This window comes from Podarcis filfolensis (assembly GCF_964270895.1).
Source record: "Podarcis filfolensis genome assembly, chromosome: 14".
NCBI lineage: Eukaryota > Metazoa > Chordata > Lepidosauria > Squamata > Lacertidae > Podarcis > Podarcis filfolensis.
The window spans coordinates 16921456-16937756 of record NC_139616.1 but is presented as its reverse complement, the minus strand read 5'-3'; the positions used below and the strand labels follow the sequence as shown (position 1 = coordinate 16937756).

At 46.9% G+C, this 16301-nt stretch overlaps 2 protein-coding genes across 7 annotated transcripts in view; both read left to right on the top strand.

Moving 5' to 3' along the window:
• Positions 1–14458, top strand: part of WDR93 (WD repeat domain 93) — a gene marked incomplete at its 3' end in the record, with an annotated part of 30251 nt that extends 15793 nt beyond the window's left edge. For 5 of the 6 annotated variants that reach the window (XM_083586551.1, XM_083586547.1, XM_083586549.1 and 2 more), the window contains exons 12-18: positions 182–313; positions 1946–2153; positions 2997–3057; positions 4069–4225; positions 10809–10959; positions 12416–12535; positions 13818–14458. In XM_083586551.1, coding sequence (XP_083442677.1) covers positions 182–313; positions 1946–2153; positions 2997–3057; positions 4069–4225; positions 10809–10959; positions 12416–12535; positions 13818–13836 — 848 coding nt within the window. Of the gene's footprint in view, positions 1–181; positions 314–1945; positions 2154–2996; positions 3058–4068; positions 4226–10808; positions 10960–12415; positions 12540–13817 lie in introns of those variants that run through there. The other variant, XM_083586550.1, reaches the window with a different exon arrangement.
• Positions 5006–6798, top strand: LOC310749593 (uncharacterized protein). Its single transcript, XM_083586829.1, has 2 exons — positions 5006–6578; positions 6625–6798. The coding sequence occupies exons 1-2, from the start codon at positions 5304–5306 to the stop codon at positions 6646–6648; spliced, it is 1299 nt and encodes a 432-aa protein (XP_083442955.1). The 5' UTR covers positions 5006–5303; the 3' UTR covers positions 6649–6798.
• Positions 14459–16301: the final 1843 nt, after the last annotated feature.

The following is a 16301-nucleotide window of genomic DNA, read 5'->3' as shown; positions in this document are numbered from 1 at the left end:
TTTTTAGCTGGGACCTCGCTCACTTTCCAATATGAGGCTGGATTCAGCATGCTGGTCACCCCAGTGCTCTGAGGCACATGGGGGAAACAGTGCATAAACGAAGGGTAGCACTAAGCAAAAGGCACTGTCTCTTTCCTTCCTACAGGCCCCATCATTCATAAGCTCTTTCATTCCTTTTCAGATTCTGATCCAAAACCAGACATGGTTTGGCCCTGTGCCTCTCCACTCACCTACTCAGCCGTCACACCTTGCTCCTCTTACCTGGCTTTTGCTTGCGAAGATGGAACCATTACGGTTTGGGAAAAATCTATTGGTGAGCTTTCTCCTTGCCAACTTTCATGAGATTGCCATGGGGCTATTCCCTCGCCAACCATAAGCGAAGGCACTTGATGAATTGAAAAAAGGGGAGTTCTAGAAATGAGGCACTACAACCAAAAACGTCGTGGTGGTGGTGGCACCCTGAGCCTGGTGTCCAAAGATCTTAATGATTGGGCCAATCCATGTGGGAAATGGGGTCCTCCCTTAAAGAGGGCACATGTTGCAGTGAGACCTGGCAACCTAACCCTGTGTTGTGGGTGGGTACATTTGGATAGGCACAACACCCGATTGGTAGGTCCCTTAATGCAGGGTTCAGACAGGCCAATGGGACGCAGGCTAAACAGATCAAGGGACCTATATATACCTATGCATGTGACCCAGAGCTTTCTCTTTTGGTGCGTGCATCGGAACACCCCCCCCCACCTCTCCCTATATTTAGGGCTAACGCGCTTGACCTTGCTATTCCGTTGTGTGTTGTCTGTCGTTGGGACAGGGGCATGGCAGGAATTTCCCCACTTGGCTGATTGCCTGTTGCCATTTGGGTTTCGCCTGCCGCGTATCAAATCATCACAACTTGTAAGGTTGGCTCTGATTCAGCCTCTGATTCAGGTGACAGGGATGGGAGAACGCTCTCGCCATCCCTATGTGAAGGGTATTCTGTTAAAGGAATTCAGGGACTCAATGGTTTGGTCAACCCCTGTGAGGGGGTTGTGCCCATGCCTGAGTCCAGGGAGCATTTGGGTGGCGGAGTTAGCCTGCTCCCGGCTTTCCAAGTGTTCGCCCTTGGCTGACCTATGCTGGTGCTCTGGGTCAGCGCTACCGGCAACGGTGCAGGGCGCTAGTTGAACCAGAGCCTATGCAACCAGTCACTTGCTGTAATCAATAAAGTTGTGGCCTAAATTCTGCCAAAAACCAAACCAAAATTTGAGTCTTGTCTGAATTTATTTAAGGGGGAGGTTTAAAGGTCTAAACATGCAACAGGCATGAACCTCCAAGTACTCTGGGCCCAGGTTGTTTAAGGATTTGTAGGTTAGGCTTCAGCAATGTGAGGGGGGAAAACAGGGCCATTCCATCAGCTCTGACAGGAGACCAGCTCTGTTTGATTTCTCCCTGAACTGTTTCCATTCCAGCTGGCTACTATAATAACTACCGTGTAACTTTAAGAATTGGTGCATGGCTTTGTTCGTTTTCTTTTCCCTTTCGTATCGTGTATTTTAGATTATTAGGCTGTAGGTTGGCCCCCTTTCTTGTTTTTACCGATCTCATGTAACAATAAGCCAGCCGTTCTGGGAGCCTTTTTAGCTTAAGAGCAGGATAAAAAACACTTTAAATAAATAAAACCTTGCACTTTGAATTGTGCCTGGAAACAAGTGGATAAACTAAGAAATGTAAACTAAGAAACACATCTTCTAATATGCTACAGCATGTAATAGATGTGGGCTGGCCAGCAAACTGCAAAATAATCCAAGCATTGGGTAAGTGTGGCTCTCAGATGTGAAGAATAGATGCTGTCAGGTCACACCCACCCACCTATCAGCCAGTCTAGTAGAAACCATCTGTCTTATCTTGGCCAGGAGGATCCTGCTGTCATTCCTGTTCTCCCTCTGTGATGTTTATGCTTTCCTAGGGTTCCCGTTGTCTGTGACTGTGCTCCCTGATGGATACATTATACGAAGCATCCAGTTCATGCCATGTTTACCCTCACTCTGCGAGAAAGCACCTGGCTCCAGTGAAGTTCTTGCAAGTACCAAAGTGAAGCTTCTGGTGTTGTGCACAGATGGGTCTCTCCACATGATTACATCGGGGGCCAAAGAATTTGACACCAAGCTGCTGGGGTACGGATGAGGCAGGATTCTGGCTGTTTACAGACCCAGAACCTTGTTTGAAGGATGGGAGAGGTTCTCCTATTGAGAGGACTCTTTAGCCCAGGCCCCCCCAAAGACAAATAGGGCCGCATACCTTGTCTTCCACTCCTGTACTTCCCAGAAGAAGAGGGTACTTCATTTTCTAGTCCTCTTTTTATTGGAGTTGGTTAGGACTACTCTGGTTCCAAGAGAGTATTGGGAGTTGGAATTCATAGTTGCGGCTGGATAATACCACCTACAGGGACAAGGGAAGGCCATTTGGGATACAAGGGGGTATTGTTAGGGAAACAGAGCATAAGTAGGTAAGAGCAGATGCAGATAAACTAAGTGACCTCTAACAAGATAATCCTGAAGGCCAAGGAACTGGGTGAAATGTGGAAGTCCAGTTTCTCATTAATTAAAATGAATACCTCCACTCCTAGAGTTTTAAAGCATTTAGAGGAAGTTCCTGATATATTCTCAGGATTTCACCCAGCAATCCTGACTGACAACATAGTGTGTTTTTTTTTGGGGGGGGGGGTTCGTTTGTTTTTTGAGAAATGAAACCAAAGTGGAAATCTGAGACTTGTGTTGTTTAAAAATGATAATAAAATAAAATAAAAGAACACATCAGGCTATGTCTGCTGGAGGCAATGACTTTTGAACATTGTAGAACGCTCTGTTGGCCTCATTTGCAATATGAAGCAAAACCAAACCATTTCCCCAGAATAGTTATGTGAATCCACCTCTCTGCTCTCACTGGTGTGCTTTCCCCACAAGATGCCCAAAGAAGAAATGCACAAAGAGTAACACAAACTTGGGTTTCTTTCTTAGGCCTGAGACTCCCAATCAGACCATCACTGCTATAGCAACCATTTCTTCTTTACCTGATACAGTGAGTGTTTTCTGATTACCTCCCATAATGTCTTCTGCATCTTCTGAATACCAGAATTGTGAAAGCAGTATTGGGGGGGGGGGAGAGGAGATACTGTTTTAGTTAGATTAACACAACAAGATTAAGGTTTCTGGGCATGAAATTTTCAGTTAACACTTACAATTTCTTGTGGGTAGAGTATGGATGTTGTATAGACAGCTAGCCCATAGAAGTGTGTGGGCAGCCATAACACATCTAAACTGGGGCCTAGAGTAGTTGTCAGACTTAAAAAAAAAACCCACTGTCTACATAAACTATGCTTGTATACTTAAAAGCACACAAAATCAAAAGGTCAGTAAACCTAACCGGGGCTGTCCAGTCCAACAACAGTAGTGATCATCTGTCTATAGTTTATATTGAGTTGAACTACTTTTCTTTCCATGTGGCTAAGAAGCTGAGTTTTCTCAGCATCAGTTAATACATTTTTGGCCGAAGTGGGATTTGTAGTTCTGCCTAGCCCTACATCTTTCATCCTCTGGATTTTGAGGGAAGGACGAAGCCAGACTGCTAGGCTTCAGCCCTGTTAAAAGCCTGAATACCGTATTTTTCTCTCTATAAGATGCACCAGACCACAAGACGCACCTAGTTTTTGGAGGAGGAAAACAAGAAAAAAAATATTCTGAATCTCAGCAGCCAGAACAGCAAGAGGGATCGCTGTGCAGTGAAAGCAGCAATCCCTCTTGCTGTTCTGGCTTCTGGGATAGCTGCACAGCCTGCATTCGCTCCATAAGACGCACACACATTTCCCCTTACTTTTTAGGAGGGAAAAAGTGAGTCTTATAGAGCAAAAAATACGGTAAATCTTCTGTGCAGCTGTGCCTGCGAATGTGAATCATAACCTACCTGGGAAAATGTCAAGATCCACTGCTGATCCTATCCAAGAAAGTAGCTATGGAAACACTATCAGTTCATTAGGTGGGTTTCTGTCATTAGGTGGGTTTCTGTCATAACAATGAACTTTCATTGTTCCAGGTACTTCTTTTCTTCTGGGATGGCACAGTCATTCTGATGGACACCACCACAGAAGATTATATTTCCCAGTTCATCATGCCTCCCTCCTACAAGGTGGCAACTTCCTGGCAGCCCGTTTTTTCTGTGGATACTCAGGGCCAATACTTGCTCCTCCAAGGTAGGATCTCCTAGGTACAAAAGGGAGCAGGCACTCAAAACTCAGAAATAGCACTTGAAGGCATTCAAGCCCTTCCCCTGAAGTGGGAACACCCCATAACATGCCTCAGGTGGTTAGCAAATGTCTTTCTATTGTGGTCTCTGCAGCATCACAGAGAACTCTTTAAGATGCCTGCTTGTTGTGCCCTAGCTTGGCTCAATCCAGGAGATGATGGATTAAAGCAAGGGACTTACTGGCATTGCAGGGCCGCATCTGATAGGGCAAAGTTAAAAGAGACTATGCAGGATTACAACAGGCAAGGCAAAGCATGGCTTTTCAGGACCCTGGACAGGTAGCTGTGGCAGATGCCGGCTGAAACTTGCCCAAGGAGAGCTGTTACAGTGGTACCTCGGGTTACATACGCTTCGTGTTACATACGCTTCAGGTTACAAACTCCGCTAACCCAGAAATAGTACCTCAGGTTAAGAACTTTGCTTCAGGATGAGAACAGAAATCGTGCTCCGGCGGTGCGGCGGCAGCAGGAGGCCCCATTAGCTAAAGTGGTGCTTCAGGTTAAGAACAGACCTCCGGAACGAATTAAGTACTTAACCTGTGGTACCACTGTATTTCAGTAGCATGCTGAGGCCCTGTGGTGGAGGCTGACTAGTCTGGACCTGCAGATAACTCGCTACCTCTGAGGTGCTTGTCAGTGTTTCTCAAAAGGGCTGTTGTCTGATTCTGCAGCCACCAACCCCTATTATGTGACTGAGTCTGAGGAGTTAAGCGGCTGCTGCCGCTTTGCCGTGAGTTTGTGGGGAGGACTGCTCCCCCTTGAAGCCCATTTTCCACCTTGGGCCTGGGGGTGGGTCCCATACTCACCTCTGCAGCTTATGGGGCTCCAGGGAGGCCTCGGGTGTGTGGGGTGGGGTGGGTGTTTAGTTGGGTGTGGGAATTTGTTTAATTTAATTATGTTGTGTTTGTAACTTTGTTTTTTGTTTTTATAGTTTTATTGTTCTGTTAGTTTGTTTTTTGTATAGGCTTTAATTTGATTTTAAGGGGAGTGGTCAGGGCTGCCTGGGAGTGGGTCCCAGCAAACAAAATGGCTGGGGCAGGTTCCACAGGGGGGGATGCACTCAGACAACTGATCTCAGTGATCATGGGTAGGAGGAGGAGTTACGCTAAGACCAGACCATGTCATTACCGAGGAAGCAGGCTTAGTCGTTGTCTGAGGACTATCCCTGCCTCCAGGTCTGGTCCTGACCGGAAGGATACTGGAATCAACAAGGGAAACCCACATGACCTGAAAGTGTTGCTGTGCAATGCCAGGTCAATGATGAATAAAACCACTGCCATCCACGACCTGATTGTGGATGGAGGATTTGACCTGGCATGTGTGACGGAGACCTGGTTGGATGAAGCAGATGGGCCTGTCCTTGCCGCTGCTTGTCCACCAGGTTTCTCTTACGCACAGCAACCCAGGCCTTGTGGGCGGGGAGGGGGGGTTGCAGTGATTTTTAGGAAGTCATTAGTTTGCACCAGGCGTCCTATTGGAAAGAACCAGTTCTCTGAGTGCATGTTCTGGAAGTTGGGCAATAGGGGCAGTACAGGATTCCTATTGGTGTACCGACCTCCCCGCTGCACCAAGGATTCCCTGCCCGAGCTGCTTCAGGTCGTGGCGGATGTTCTCCTGGAGACACCTAGCTTGGTTGTCCTAGGGGATTTTAACATCCATGCCGACACGACCTTACAAGGGGCCGCTCGGGACTTCGTGGAAAGCATGGCCTCCATGGGGCTGTCCCTGAATAAGTCTGGCCCAACTCATAGCCACGGGCATGCCTTAGACCTGGTGTTCACGTCTATGGATGTTGGTGATCTGACACTAAGTAAAAGCGAAACCAAAGAAGTGCCATGGTCAGATCACTTCCTGGTGCAACTGGACTTCTCCGTGACCCTTCCCCTCTGCAGGGAGGCGGGACCGATTCAGATGGTCCGCCCCCGCCACTTAATGGATCCAAATGGTTTCCAGAGAGTGGTAGGGGATGTTTTATCCCATGTTGATGGCCTTTCAGCTGATTCCCTGGTGGCCTGCTGGAATGTGGAGTTAACCAGGGCTATTGACTGTTTGGCTCCAAAGCGCCCTCTCCGATTGCATGGAGCCCGGACAGCCCCGTGGTTTTCCACGGATCTGAGGGCAATGAAACAATCATTGAGACGGCTACAGCGCCGGTGGCGGATAACCCATTCTGAATCTGACCGGACACGGGTTAGAGCTCAATGTCGAGCCTACCAAGTGGCGATAGCGACAGCGGAGAAGACTTTCTTCACCGCCTCTATTGCATCTGCGGAAAACAGCAGCAGGAGACTCTTTCAGGCAGTTCGCAATTTAGCGGAACCACCTGCTCCATCAGGGCCCAGTAGAGAGGCCACATGATCTCCTGCAATGACTTTGCAAAGTTTTTGCAGATAAAGTCGCTCAGATTCGAGAAGAGGTAGACTCCACCGTGGGAGCAGGGCCGGGGCAGGAGAGTGCTAGAGTCCTGTCTAGTCAAGTTGTGTGGGATCAATTCCAATCTGTTACCCCGAGGATGTGGACAGGCTGCTTGGACGAGTGAAACCAACCACTTGTCTCCTTGATTCTTGCCCATCCTGGCTTATAAAAGCTAGCCGGGAAGGACTGGGCGATGGGCTTAATGGGGTGGTGAATGCTTCCCTCCGTGAGGGAGCCTTCCCAGACCCGCTGAAAGAGGCGGTTATTAAACCGCTTCTTAAAAAACCATCTTTAGATGCAGCCACGATAGCCAACTATCGCCCAGTCTCAAATCTTCCATTCTTGGGCAAGGTGATTGAGCGAGTGGTTGCTGAACAACTCCAGGCACGCCTGGAAGAAGCGGACCATTTGGATCCCTTCCAGTCGGGATTCAGGCCTCATCATGGGACTGAAACTGCCTTGGTCGCACTGGTTGATGATCTCCGGCGGGCTAGGGACAAAGGTGAGAGCTGTTTCCTAGTTCTGCTGGATCTCTCAGCGGCGTTTGATACCATCGACCATAACATCCTTCTGGACCATCTTGAGGGGCTGGGAGCTGGGGGCACTGTTATACAGTGGTTCCGCTCCTTCCTCCTGGGCCATGTTCAGAAAGTGGTAGTGGGGGATGAGTGTTCAGACCCCTGGGCCCTCACTTGTGGGGTGCCTCAGGGTTCTGTCCTCTCCCCCATGCTTTTCAACATCTACATGAAGCCGCTGGGAGAGATCATCAGGGGATTTGGGCTGGGTGTTCATCAGTATGCGGATGATACCCAGCTCTACCTCTCTTTCAAATCAGAACCAGTGAAGGCAGTGAAGGTCCTGTGTGAGTGCCTGGAGGTGGTTGGAGCTTGGATGGCGGCTAACAGATTGAGGTTGAATCCTGACAGGACAGAAGTACTGTTTTTGGGGAAAGGAGGCGGGTAGGTGTGGAGGATTCCCTGGTCCTGAATGGGGTAACTGTGCCCCTGAAGGACCAGGTGCGCAGCCTGGGAGTCATTTTGGACTCACAGCTGTCCATGGAGGCACAGGTCAATTCTGTGTCCAGGGCAGCTGTTTACCAGCTCCATCTGGTACGCAGGCTGAGACCCTATCTGCCTGCGGACTGCCTCGCCAGAGTGGTGCATGCTCTGGTTATCTCCCGCTTGTATTACTGCAATGCGCTGTACATGGGGCTACCTTTGAAGGTGACCCGGAAACTACAACTAATCCAGAACGCGGCAGCTAGACTGGTGACTGGGAGCGGCTGCAGAGACCACATAACACCGGTCTTGAAAGACCTACATTGGCTCCCAGTACGTTTCCGAGCACAATTCAAAGTGTTGGTGCTGACCTTTAAAGCCCTAAACGGCCTTGGTCCAGTATATTTGAAGGAGCGTCTCCACCCCCATCGTTCTACCCGGACACTGAGGTCCAGCACCAAGGGCCTTCTGGCGGTTCCCTCACTGCGAGAAGCCAAGTTACAGGGAAGCAGGCAGAGGGCCTTCTCGGTAGTGGCGCCTTCCCTGTGGAACACCCTCCCACCAGATGTCAAAGAGAACAACAACTACCAGGCTTTTAGAAGACATCTGAAGGCAGCCCTGTTTAGGGAAGCTTTTAATGTTTGATGTATTATAGTATTTTAATATTCTTTTGGAAGCCGCCCAGAGTGGCTGGGGAAGCCCAGCCAGATGGGCGGGGTATAAATGATAATTATTATTATTATTATTATTATTATTATTATTATTATTATTATTATTATTATTATTATGTAAACAGCCACACAATCTGGACTCTATGAGGGCAGAGGGCAAGTTGCTTCTTGGGCGATGCCTCCTCCCACTGAGTCTTCCTCTGACCTGGGAAGATGAGGGAATTGAGGCTGGAAAATATAATACTGTTCAGCAGCCCTGTTTAGGGAAGTTTTTAGTGTTTGAAGTTTTATTCTGTTTTTAGTGTTCTGTTGGGAGCTGCCCAGAGTGGCTGGGGAAACCCAGCCAGATGGGCAGGGTATTCTTCTTCTTCTTCTTATTAATAATAATAATAACAATAATTAATTTATTATTTATACCCCACCCATCTGGCTGGGTTTCCCTAGCCACTCTGGGTGGCTTCCAACCGAATATTAAAAACAATACAGCACCAGACATTAAAACTTCCCTAAACAGGGCTGCCTTCAGATGTCTTCTAAAAGTCAGATAGTTGTTTATTTCCTTGACATCTGATGGGAGGGGGTTCCATGGGGCAGGCGCCACTACCTAGAAGGCCCTCTGTCTGGTTCCCTGTAACCTCACTTCTCGCAGGGAGGGAACCACCAGAAGGCCCTTGGAGCTGGACCTCAGGCTGAACGATGGGGGTGGAGACGCTCCTTCAGGTATACAGGTCCGAGGCCATTTATAAATAATAAAATTCTTCTTCTTCTTCTTCTTCTTCTTCTTCTTCTTCTTCTTCTTCTTCTTCTTCTTCTTCAGCATGCCCTTTCTCCTTTTCCCGTCCCCCACTTCTACCGTTCTGTTTTTCTTACGTTCTGTTTAAAAGAAAAGGATTGCTCATGTTTTCTTCAGGAATCTCTAGTATATGACACAACACGCATATGGGAAGAAGGCCAAGATCTGATAGACAGATGGGGTGGCCATGTGCCCTACTTTTCAGAGGTCAGACCTCAACTTGAAGGAGTCCTCTATTTGGAGGGCTGCCCAATTAAAGTTTGGTTAATGGTGAAAAGAGGAGAAGTGTGGGCAGGAGCTTTGAAGCTGCCCAATAGTGGTTAACACTTGAACAGGAAACAGAGCAGAACTTTCATTAGCCCCAACTAGCCAGGACTGCTGAGAATTGTAGGGCAATGGCATCTCAAAGGCCACAGGTTCCCCATCTCTCGATGGAAGACTCATTCCATGCATGTGCAAGATTGTAGTTCATAATATTTCCAGTCAAATTGCAAGCAACCCTCCCACCTTGTTTCTGAGGCAATGAAGCTTGCATGCAGCAATTTACAAGCTGAGTGACTTCCTTTCTGGTCTAATTCCTGGCTAATTAACAGTTCCCACTGTTGTAACCTCCTGAACAAATGAAGGTGGCATATACCGTTAAACCCCTGACCCATATAGTCCAGCAGTGTCTTCTCTGACTTGCAATGACTCTCCTGAGTCTTAGGCAAAGGCCTTTCTTATTACTGGCTACCTGATACTTTCAATTGGAGATGCTAGGGATTGTATCTGGGGCCTTCTGTATGCAAAATGCGCTCACTTTGAGACTCCTGGGCTTTTTTGGTTCACGGGAAGTGAAAGTGAGCGTCACATTTGTAAGTGACACGAGAAAGCCCGCCCGCCCCCACATGGTTCTTTCCAGTTCTTATCAGGTTCCTTTTAGTTGAGGGAATCTCCAAGGGAGAAATGTATCAATTAGCAGGCAGCGGACTTTCAGATATCCTATTGCAGTGATCCAGCACACCCGCTGTTTAATGTGGAATCTCCCTGTGTCTTCCCTCCTCTCTAGAAGTTTCCTGGTCCTATTTATTGAACTTTGTTGCTTGCACCTGGAGCCACGAACCAAGAACCACTCTGCCAAGCTGATAAGCCTATCGTATCAATGAATGAATGAGTTTGTCTGTTTGTCACTGTCAACCGCAAAGACTCAAATTACTTTCAACAGGAGAATACAGTCGTACCTTGGAAGTCGAATGGAATCCGTTCCAGAAGTCCGTTCGACTTCCAAATGTTTGGAAACCCAAGCACGGCTTCTGATTAGCTGCAGGAAGCTCCTGCAGCCAATCGGAAGCCGCGGATGCCCCGTCGGATGTTCGGCTTCCAAAAATAGTTTGCAAACTGGAACAGTCATTTCCTGGTTTGCGACGTTCGGGAGCCAAAACATTTGGGAGCTGAGCTGTTCAACTTCCAAGGCACGACTGTATGTGATTTAAAAACAATAACAGATTAGTGGCATGCGACTCCTAACAAATTTCTCCCACGGGAGTACAGCCCCCAAAAGAGAAAAATAGTGCCTGTCCCAACTTTGTGTGTGTGTGTGTGTGTGTGTGTGTGTGTGTGTGTGTGTGTGTGTGTGCATTTCTCTCTTAGCAAGCTGTTCTCTTTCTGCCCACAGGGGTCAAGCAGCAAAGTGAAACTATTTTCATCTTTGACTTCACGACTTACCCATTCATGGAAGCTTTTGCCCTGAAAGCCGAAGAGCAACCCGAAGCCTTAGCCGTAGTCCTACCCTGGGACAAGCGCTGTAACATCTTCCTAAAAGATAGGTAAGTTTCTTGAATCGGAAAAAGACCTGGAGCTGGCGAGCCATTTTTGCTCATGTGATTGCGACAGGGGACCGGAGCGGGAATGTTCTCTGGAGAGATCAGCACTCTACCTAAGAGCGTTAGACTCTCAAACAAATTCGGTGCATCCCGACTCTCCTCTGGCCTGGCACCGAGGACATAAGGAAAACATAGATTCTGTTCAAGCTGAGTTCAAGGTGCTGATACTGGCATGCACATCTACACACAGCTTGGGGGCCAGGATACCTGGAATATAATCTCACCCATCATATACCCAGTTGCTTCACCAGTCTGCAGGAGGGCAGATTCCATATAATCAGGATGCCCGTTCTGGGATTTAGGCTTATAGTGTGGCAACAACACCTGCCCTCTCTCCCATTCCATGTCCAACAAGTGCTGTCTCTATTGACTTTTGGGTGCCTCTTGGGGACCTTCCATTCCCAACAAGCCTTTTATGTGGATGCTTTTATCCCAGCCTTTCTTTGCACTGGACTTGAAATTGTTTCCATAAACGTTTTTATCGCTGATGTAAAAACTGATGTTAATTGCTTCAGGATGTTTCAGGGGAAGCAATTCATAAATGAAATAAACAATCCACAGGATAGTGGCCACTGTTAATGGAGCAACGGGGTGTACCCCAGGCCCCAGGATTTCCAGATTTAGTAGCAGCCATATGCCTATAGATTAGTACAGTACTTGCCTTGACAGTTCAATGCTTTTGGGCGGAGGTGCTGCTGTATACTTTGGGTGCAGTAGAGAAGACTTGTGATCTCCTCGGATAAACTATGTATCAAGCCCCAATTTCAGGGAAGATTGTATACTGCATTTATTGTGATGTGTTCCACAGGGTGCAATTTGTTTGTAATGTCATCAGATGGCAGTACAACATGATCCACACAGATGAGCACCATGAAACCTTTCCTTATACTATTTCCTATTCTGAGGGCTAAATTGGCCTAAACTGCTGTCCTGGTCTCCTTTGAGAGGAAAGATATAATTTGAATTAATAATAATAATAATAGTGATTTTATTTACTCGTGGTTTTATACCACTTACCCAGTTGTGTCCTCTAGGTGGTTGACAGTATGTTAAAACCAATGCAACAATAATATGAAACAACCAAAACTAGTTAAAATGGTACGAGGAGGTGATGAGGATTCATTGCATTATTTATAAAAGTTTTTATATGTCTCGTTTTTACATTTGTCCTGATCACTTACTTTTATGTGGCTGTTATAAAAATGAACAAATGTGAATCACTTTGAGAACTTGAAAGTGAGAACTACGAAGGATAAGCCTTACTTACAGTGTTGGGGAGCGCCATTTTGACTTAACTCCTTATCGCTTAACCATCTGGCACTGAGTGAATGAGGCATGGCAAAGTGGGCTCAGGCAGGAGCCCAGGGAGATGGAATCTCTGTCTTTGTCTCGTTGCCAGCTTGCAGCGGCTGTCCACAATTAGCCAACAGATGCCCGAGTGCTGGAGCCTGCTGAAGAACTGTGCAAAATCCTTAGCAAAGGGAGAGTCACAAGAAGTGGTAGAGGAAGAGGAGACTAGGTGAGTTGGTCACTCTCAGAGGCTGATTTTGTGTTGCTGTATCTTTCATCAACCCATGCCTGTCATCTTAATGACAGCTGCTTATCCATCCTTTGCCAGTCCAGGCGATTTCCTAAAGCAGGTTATTTTGCTGTCATGAGGAGCTTTTTACCCTTTTGCCTCCTGCTAGGAAGGATGTTATTGACCAGTTAGTGTTAGAAAAATGTCTGTGTCTCATGGTCCTCTGCCTGGTTCCCTGTAAACTTCACTTCTTGCAGTGACGGAGCCGCCAGAAGGCCCTCGGTGCTAGATCTCAGTGTCCAGGCTGAACAGTGGGGGTGGAGATGCTCCTTCAGGGATACTGCGCCAAGGCCGTTTTGGGCAAGCACTTCAGTGATACAAAAGGAAGTTAGAGGGACACATTTTTTTAATATTTAAGAACCATTGAAAGCATTTTGAAACAATAAGCACAGTGAAACATTAAAACTTAAAAACAGAGATAAGGTAAAGGTAAAGGGACCCCTGACCGTTAGGTCCAGTCGTGGACGACTCTGGGGATGCGGCACTCATCTTGCTTTAGTGGCTGAGGGAGCCAGCATACAGCTTCTGGGTCATGTGGCCAGCATGACTAAGCCGCTTCTGGCAAACCAGAGCAGTGGATGGAAACGCCATTTACCTTCCCGCTGGAGTGGTACCTATTTATCTACTTGCACTTTGATGTGCTTTTGAACTGCTAGGTTGGCAGGAGCAGGGACCGAGCAGCGGGAGCTCACCCTGTCGTGGGGATTTGAACCGCCGACCTTCTGATTGGCAAGCCCTAGGCTCTGTGGTTTAGACCACAGCACCACCTGCGTCCCAAAAACAGAGGTGTAGGACTTCAAATGATAAAATCAAAACCTTTGAGCTGAGTCCAGTAGGATAATTGGCAACTCTTGGGTTACCGTGAAGGGTTGTGCTAAACTGGGGCTGCCATATTTCATTAAGTGAAAATCCAGACACAAAAGTTGTGTCCGGATATGTATGGGAAATTCCAGACATATGGCAGCCCTAGCTAAACCCATTTCCTTTCCCTTGTAAGCACAGTGCTAAAAGTGCAGCCAACTTCTAGCTGCAAAACCCTACTCTGGGTTCTTCCTTGCTTCCAGCTCCAATGCATTGCACTTGCTCCAGCCCAGAGACCTCTGGAAAGCTTATATGGTATAGCGACTGTGGTTGTGCCTGCATACATTTCCCTCCCAGCCTTGCATATGGTGCTGTTAAATCAGCAGTTAATTCTGCTTTCCTGCTCTAACTTCTTTCCCAGGGATGTTGAAGAGCCATGACACATCGGCCGGCACAGTAGTCAGAGGACTGAGTGATGACTCAATGAATTACATTCTGTATGGACAGCATCCTTGCCATTTGCTTGAGCACATTGAGGAATTCTAGCAGTGAGCGTAACTTGGCTATTTTGTCCCATAACCTTTTTTTGGATCCTTTCAAAGAGCACCCGATCCACCATCACAAGCCTTCAGGCTCTGAACCCAATAGGTAATGAGTTCCAAAACGGGAATAGACTGTCAAGCTTAAAGGGCAAACCTTGTTAAAATGTAATTAATGTCAGAGAAGGGCAAGGGGGAAGTGGAGCAAAATACAGGAGACATAGGCAAAGATACTGGGAAACTGGAATATGTGGTGCTACAGAATATTGAAGAAATCTCTGCAAGTGCACTAAGTCTACTGTCTCTTCCATCACCGCCTCCTCATCTGCTCAGAACCTGAACCTATAGATAGGGCCTAGGTTTGATTGCTTTTTAATTCTTGCATGGCACCTACCAGTATTTGACATCTTAAAAATGAACAGTACTGCTACTACAATACAGCAAATAAATATCAGAAGACACTATGTTCACTTTGTTAATATGGGAACCTTACATGCAAATAAATTGCATAGGGGCAAGAAAATGTGGTCTGTGCTGCTTCTATTTGCAGGTACTTTTAGTGGTGGAGATACAGTCACAATTGTTTCCCACTGGCAGTTACAGTGGTACCTCTGGTTACTTACTTAATTTGTTCCGGAGGTCTGTTCTTAACCTGAAACTGTTCTTAACCTGAAGGACCACTTTAGCTAATGGGGCCGCCGTGCGATTTCTGTTCTCATCCTGAAGCAAAGTTCTTAACCCGAGGTATTATTTCTGGGTTAGCAGAGTCTGTAACCTGAAGTGTATGTAACCTGAAGTGTATGTAACCCGAGGTACCACTGTAGTTGTATTTCCAAATCACAGTGGAGCGCTCTTCATTGGCCCAGGGTCCCACAGGCTGCAAGGTGGCTCAAACATAATGGCAATCCACGGTTTGTGTGGACAAATGAATAGGAGCCTTGGAATGATGCACTCATTCTTTTCTTTGCATACCTGTCTCTCATCCTGGTTTGAGGTATATTAGAGTTTGGCATTTAGTCTGAGCCTCAAAACAAGGATTTGCACTTAATAGGATAAAATGGCACATCATAGTTTGTTTCAAACCCAGGATAGAGGGATAAAGCACGTTATCTCAAAGCTTCTCTATGTTTGTTCACATTGTGCTAAACCATGGTTAGGACTATAAGTCTGAAACACCCTGCTTTTTGGGATTGCGATAACCTTTCACAAAATGGCTCAGGACACCTTAAAAAGCTAACAGTCCTGCTGTGGAATAAGCTTTGGTGAACTTGAATCCGCGTCTCAGCGATCCAGTTGGGTAATACTTGTGAGAGCTGGCAACCTCGCTTATGAGTTTAAGAGGTATTTTCCGAGCAGAATGTCAACAGCATAACTTTCCACTAGAGAGCGCTGCATTGCCACAGCCAAAGTAGGCAGCTGATTCAGGAGTCTTCCTTAAAATGCAGACGAACCATCAGCATATTTATCTTGTGTGTTGATGTGGAAATACTCCTGACAACCATCTTAAAAGTTTAATCCACAAATGTGAATAAGCCGTAGGCCTCTGATGTGTTGTTAAGCTGTCTCTTAGGGTGACTCTTTATGGGACAATTTGGCTTCCATCCTAAGGGAGATCCTCCCCCAACATCAGCATATAATTGTAGCAATCAATTATTATTAACCTGGCTTTGGTAGTCCTATGGGTACAGCAAGCCAACAGCCATCATCAATGTGATGCAGGTGTTTTGTGTGTGTGGCTGTGTTCTGCAACATGCCATTGATGCAATAATAGGTGCATCATTAATAGTGGATTTATAAGCATCATTCTGCGATGCTTCCCTGTTACCACATTATTACTGCCTGGAGGGACACTCGTTGCACTGTAATCCAACAAAAGTGGGACAACCCCTCCGCCCCCGAACATTTGTAGCATAAACGTTACAGGATTTTAGCAGGGAGCTACAGGACATGCACTAATTGCAAACGAAGCAGTTCTCAAACAGTATTGACAGCGGAATTGCAGATAACTTCTCTGATACCATCATGCATGCAAGTCATCATGAATGCACAATATGAGGATGGTCTGGAGGGGACATACGTTGGGATACTATGCATTTCTAGTGCAGAAGGTGAGGAAAAAACAGAAGTACTCTAAAGCACACGACAAGCAACTGTACCATCCGTACCCAAGTGTCCTTGGAAGCACTGCGAATTCCCACTCTCATGTCAGCCAGGCATGAATGGAGCCAGTCAAAGCATAGGGAGTTGAGAGATGCTTCCACAAAGCCCCTCCACCATGATATACACAGAATACACTATCTGCCAGATGCAGAGATAACAGAGTACCTTGCATTGCATGGACTGCTGCAGAAAGGCAGCAAAAGCCC

Coding starts and splice junctions, on each gene's coding strand:
- LOC310749593 (XM_083586829.1), top strand. CDS start 5,304: ATGGCTGGGGCAGGTTCCACAGGGGGGGATGCACTCAGACAACTGATC. Junction 6,579..6,624: donor GCAGGAGACTCTTTCAGGCA/GTTCGCAATTTA, acceptor GGCCCAGTAGAG/AGGCCACATGATCTCCTGCA.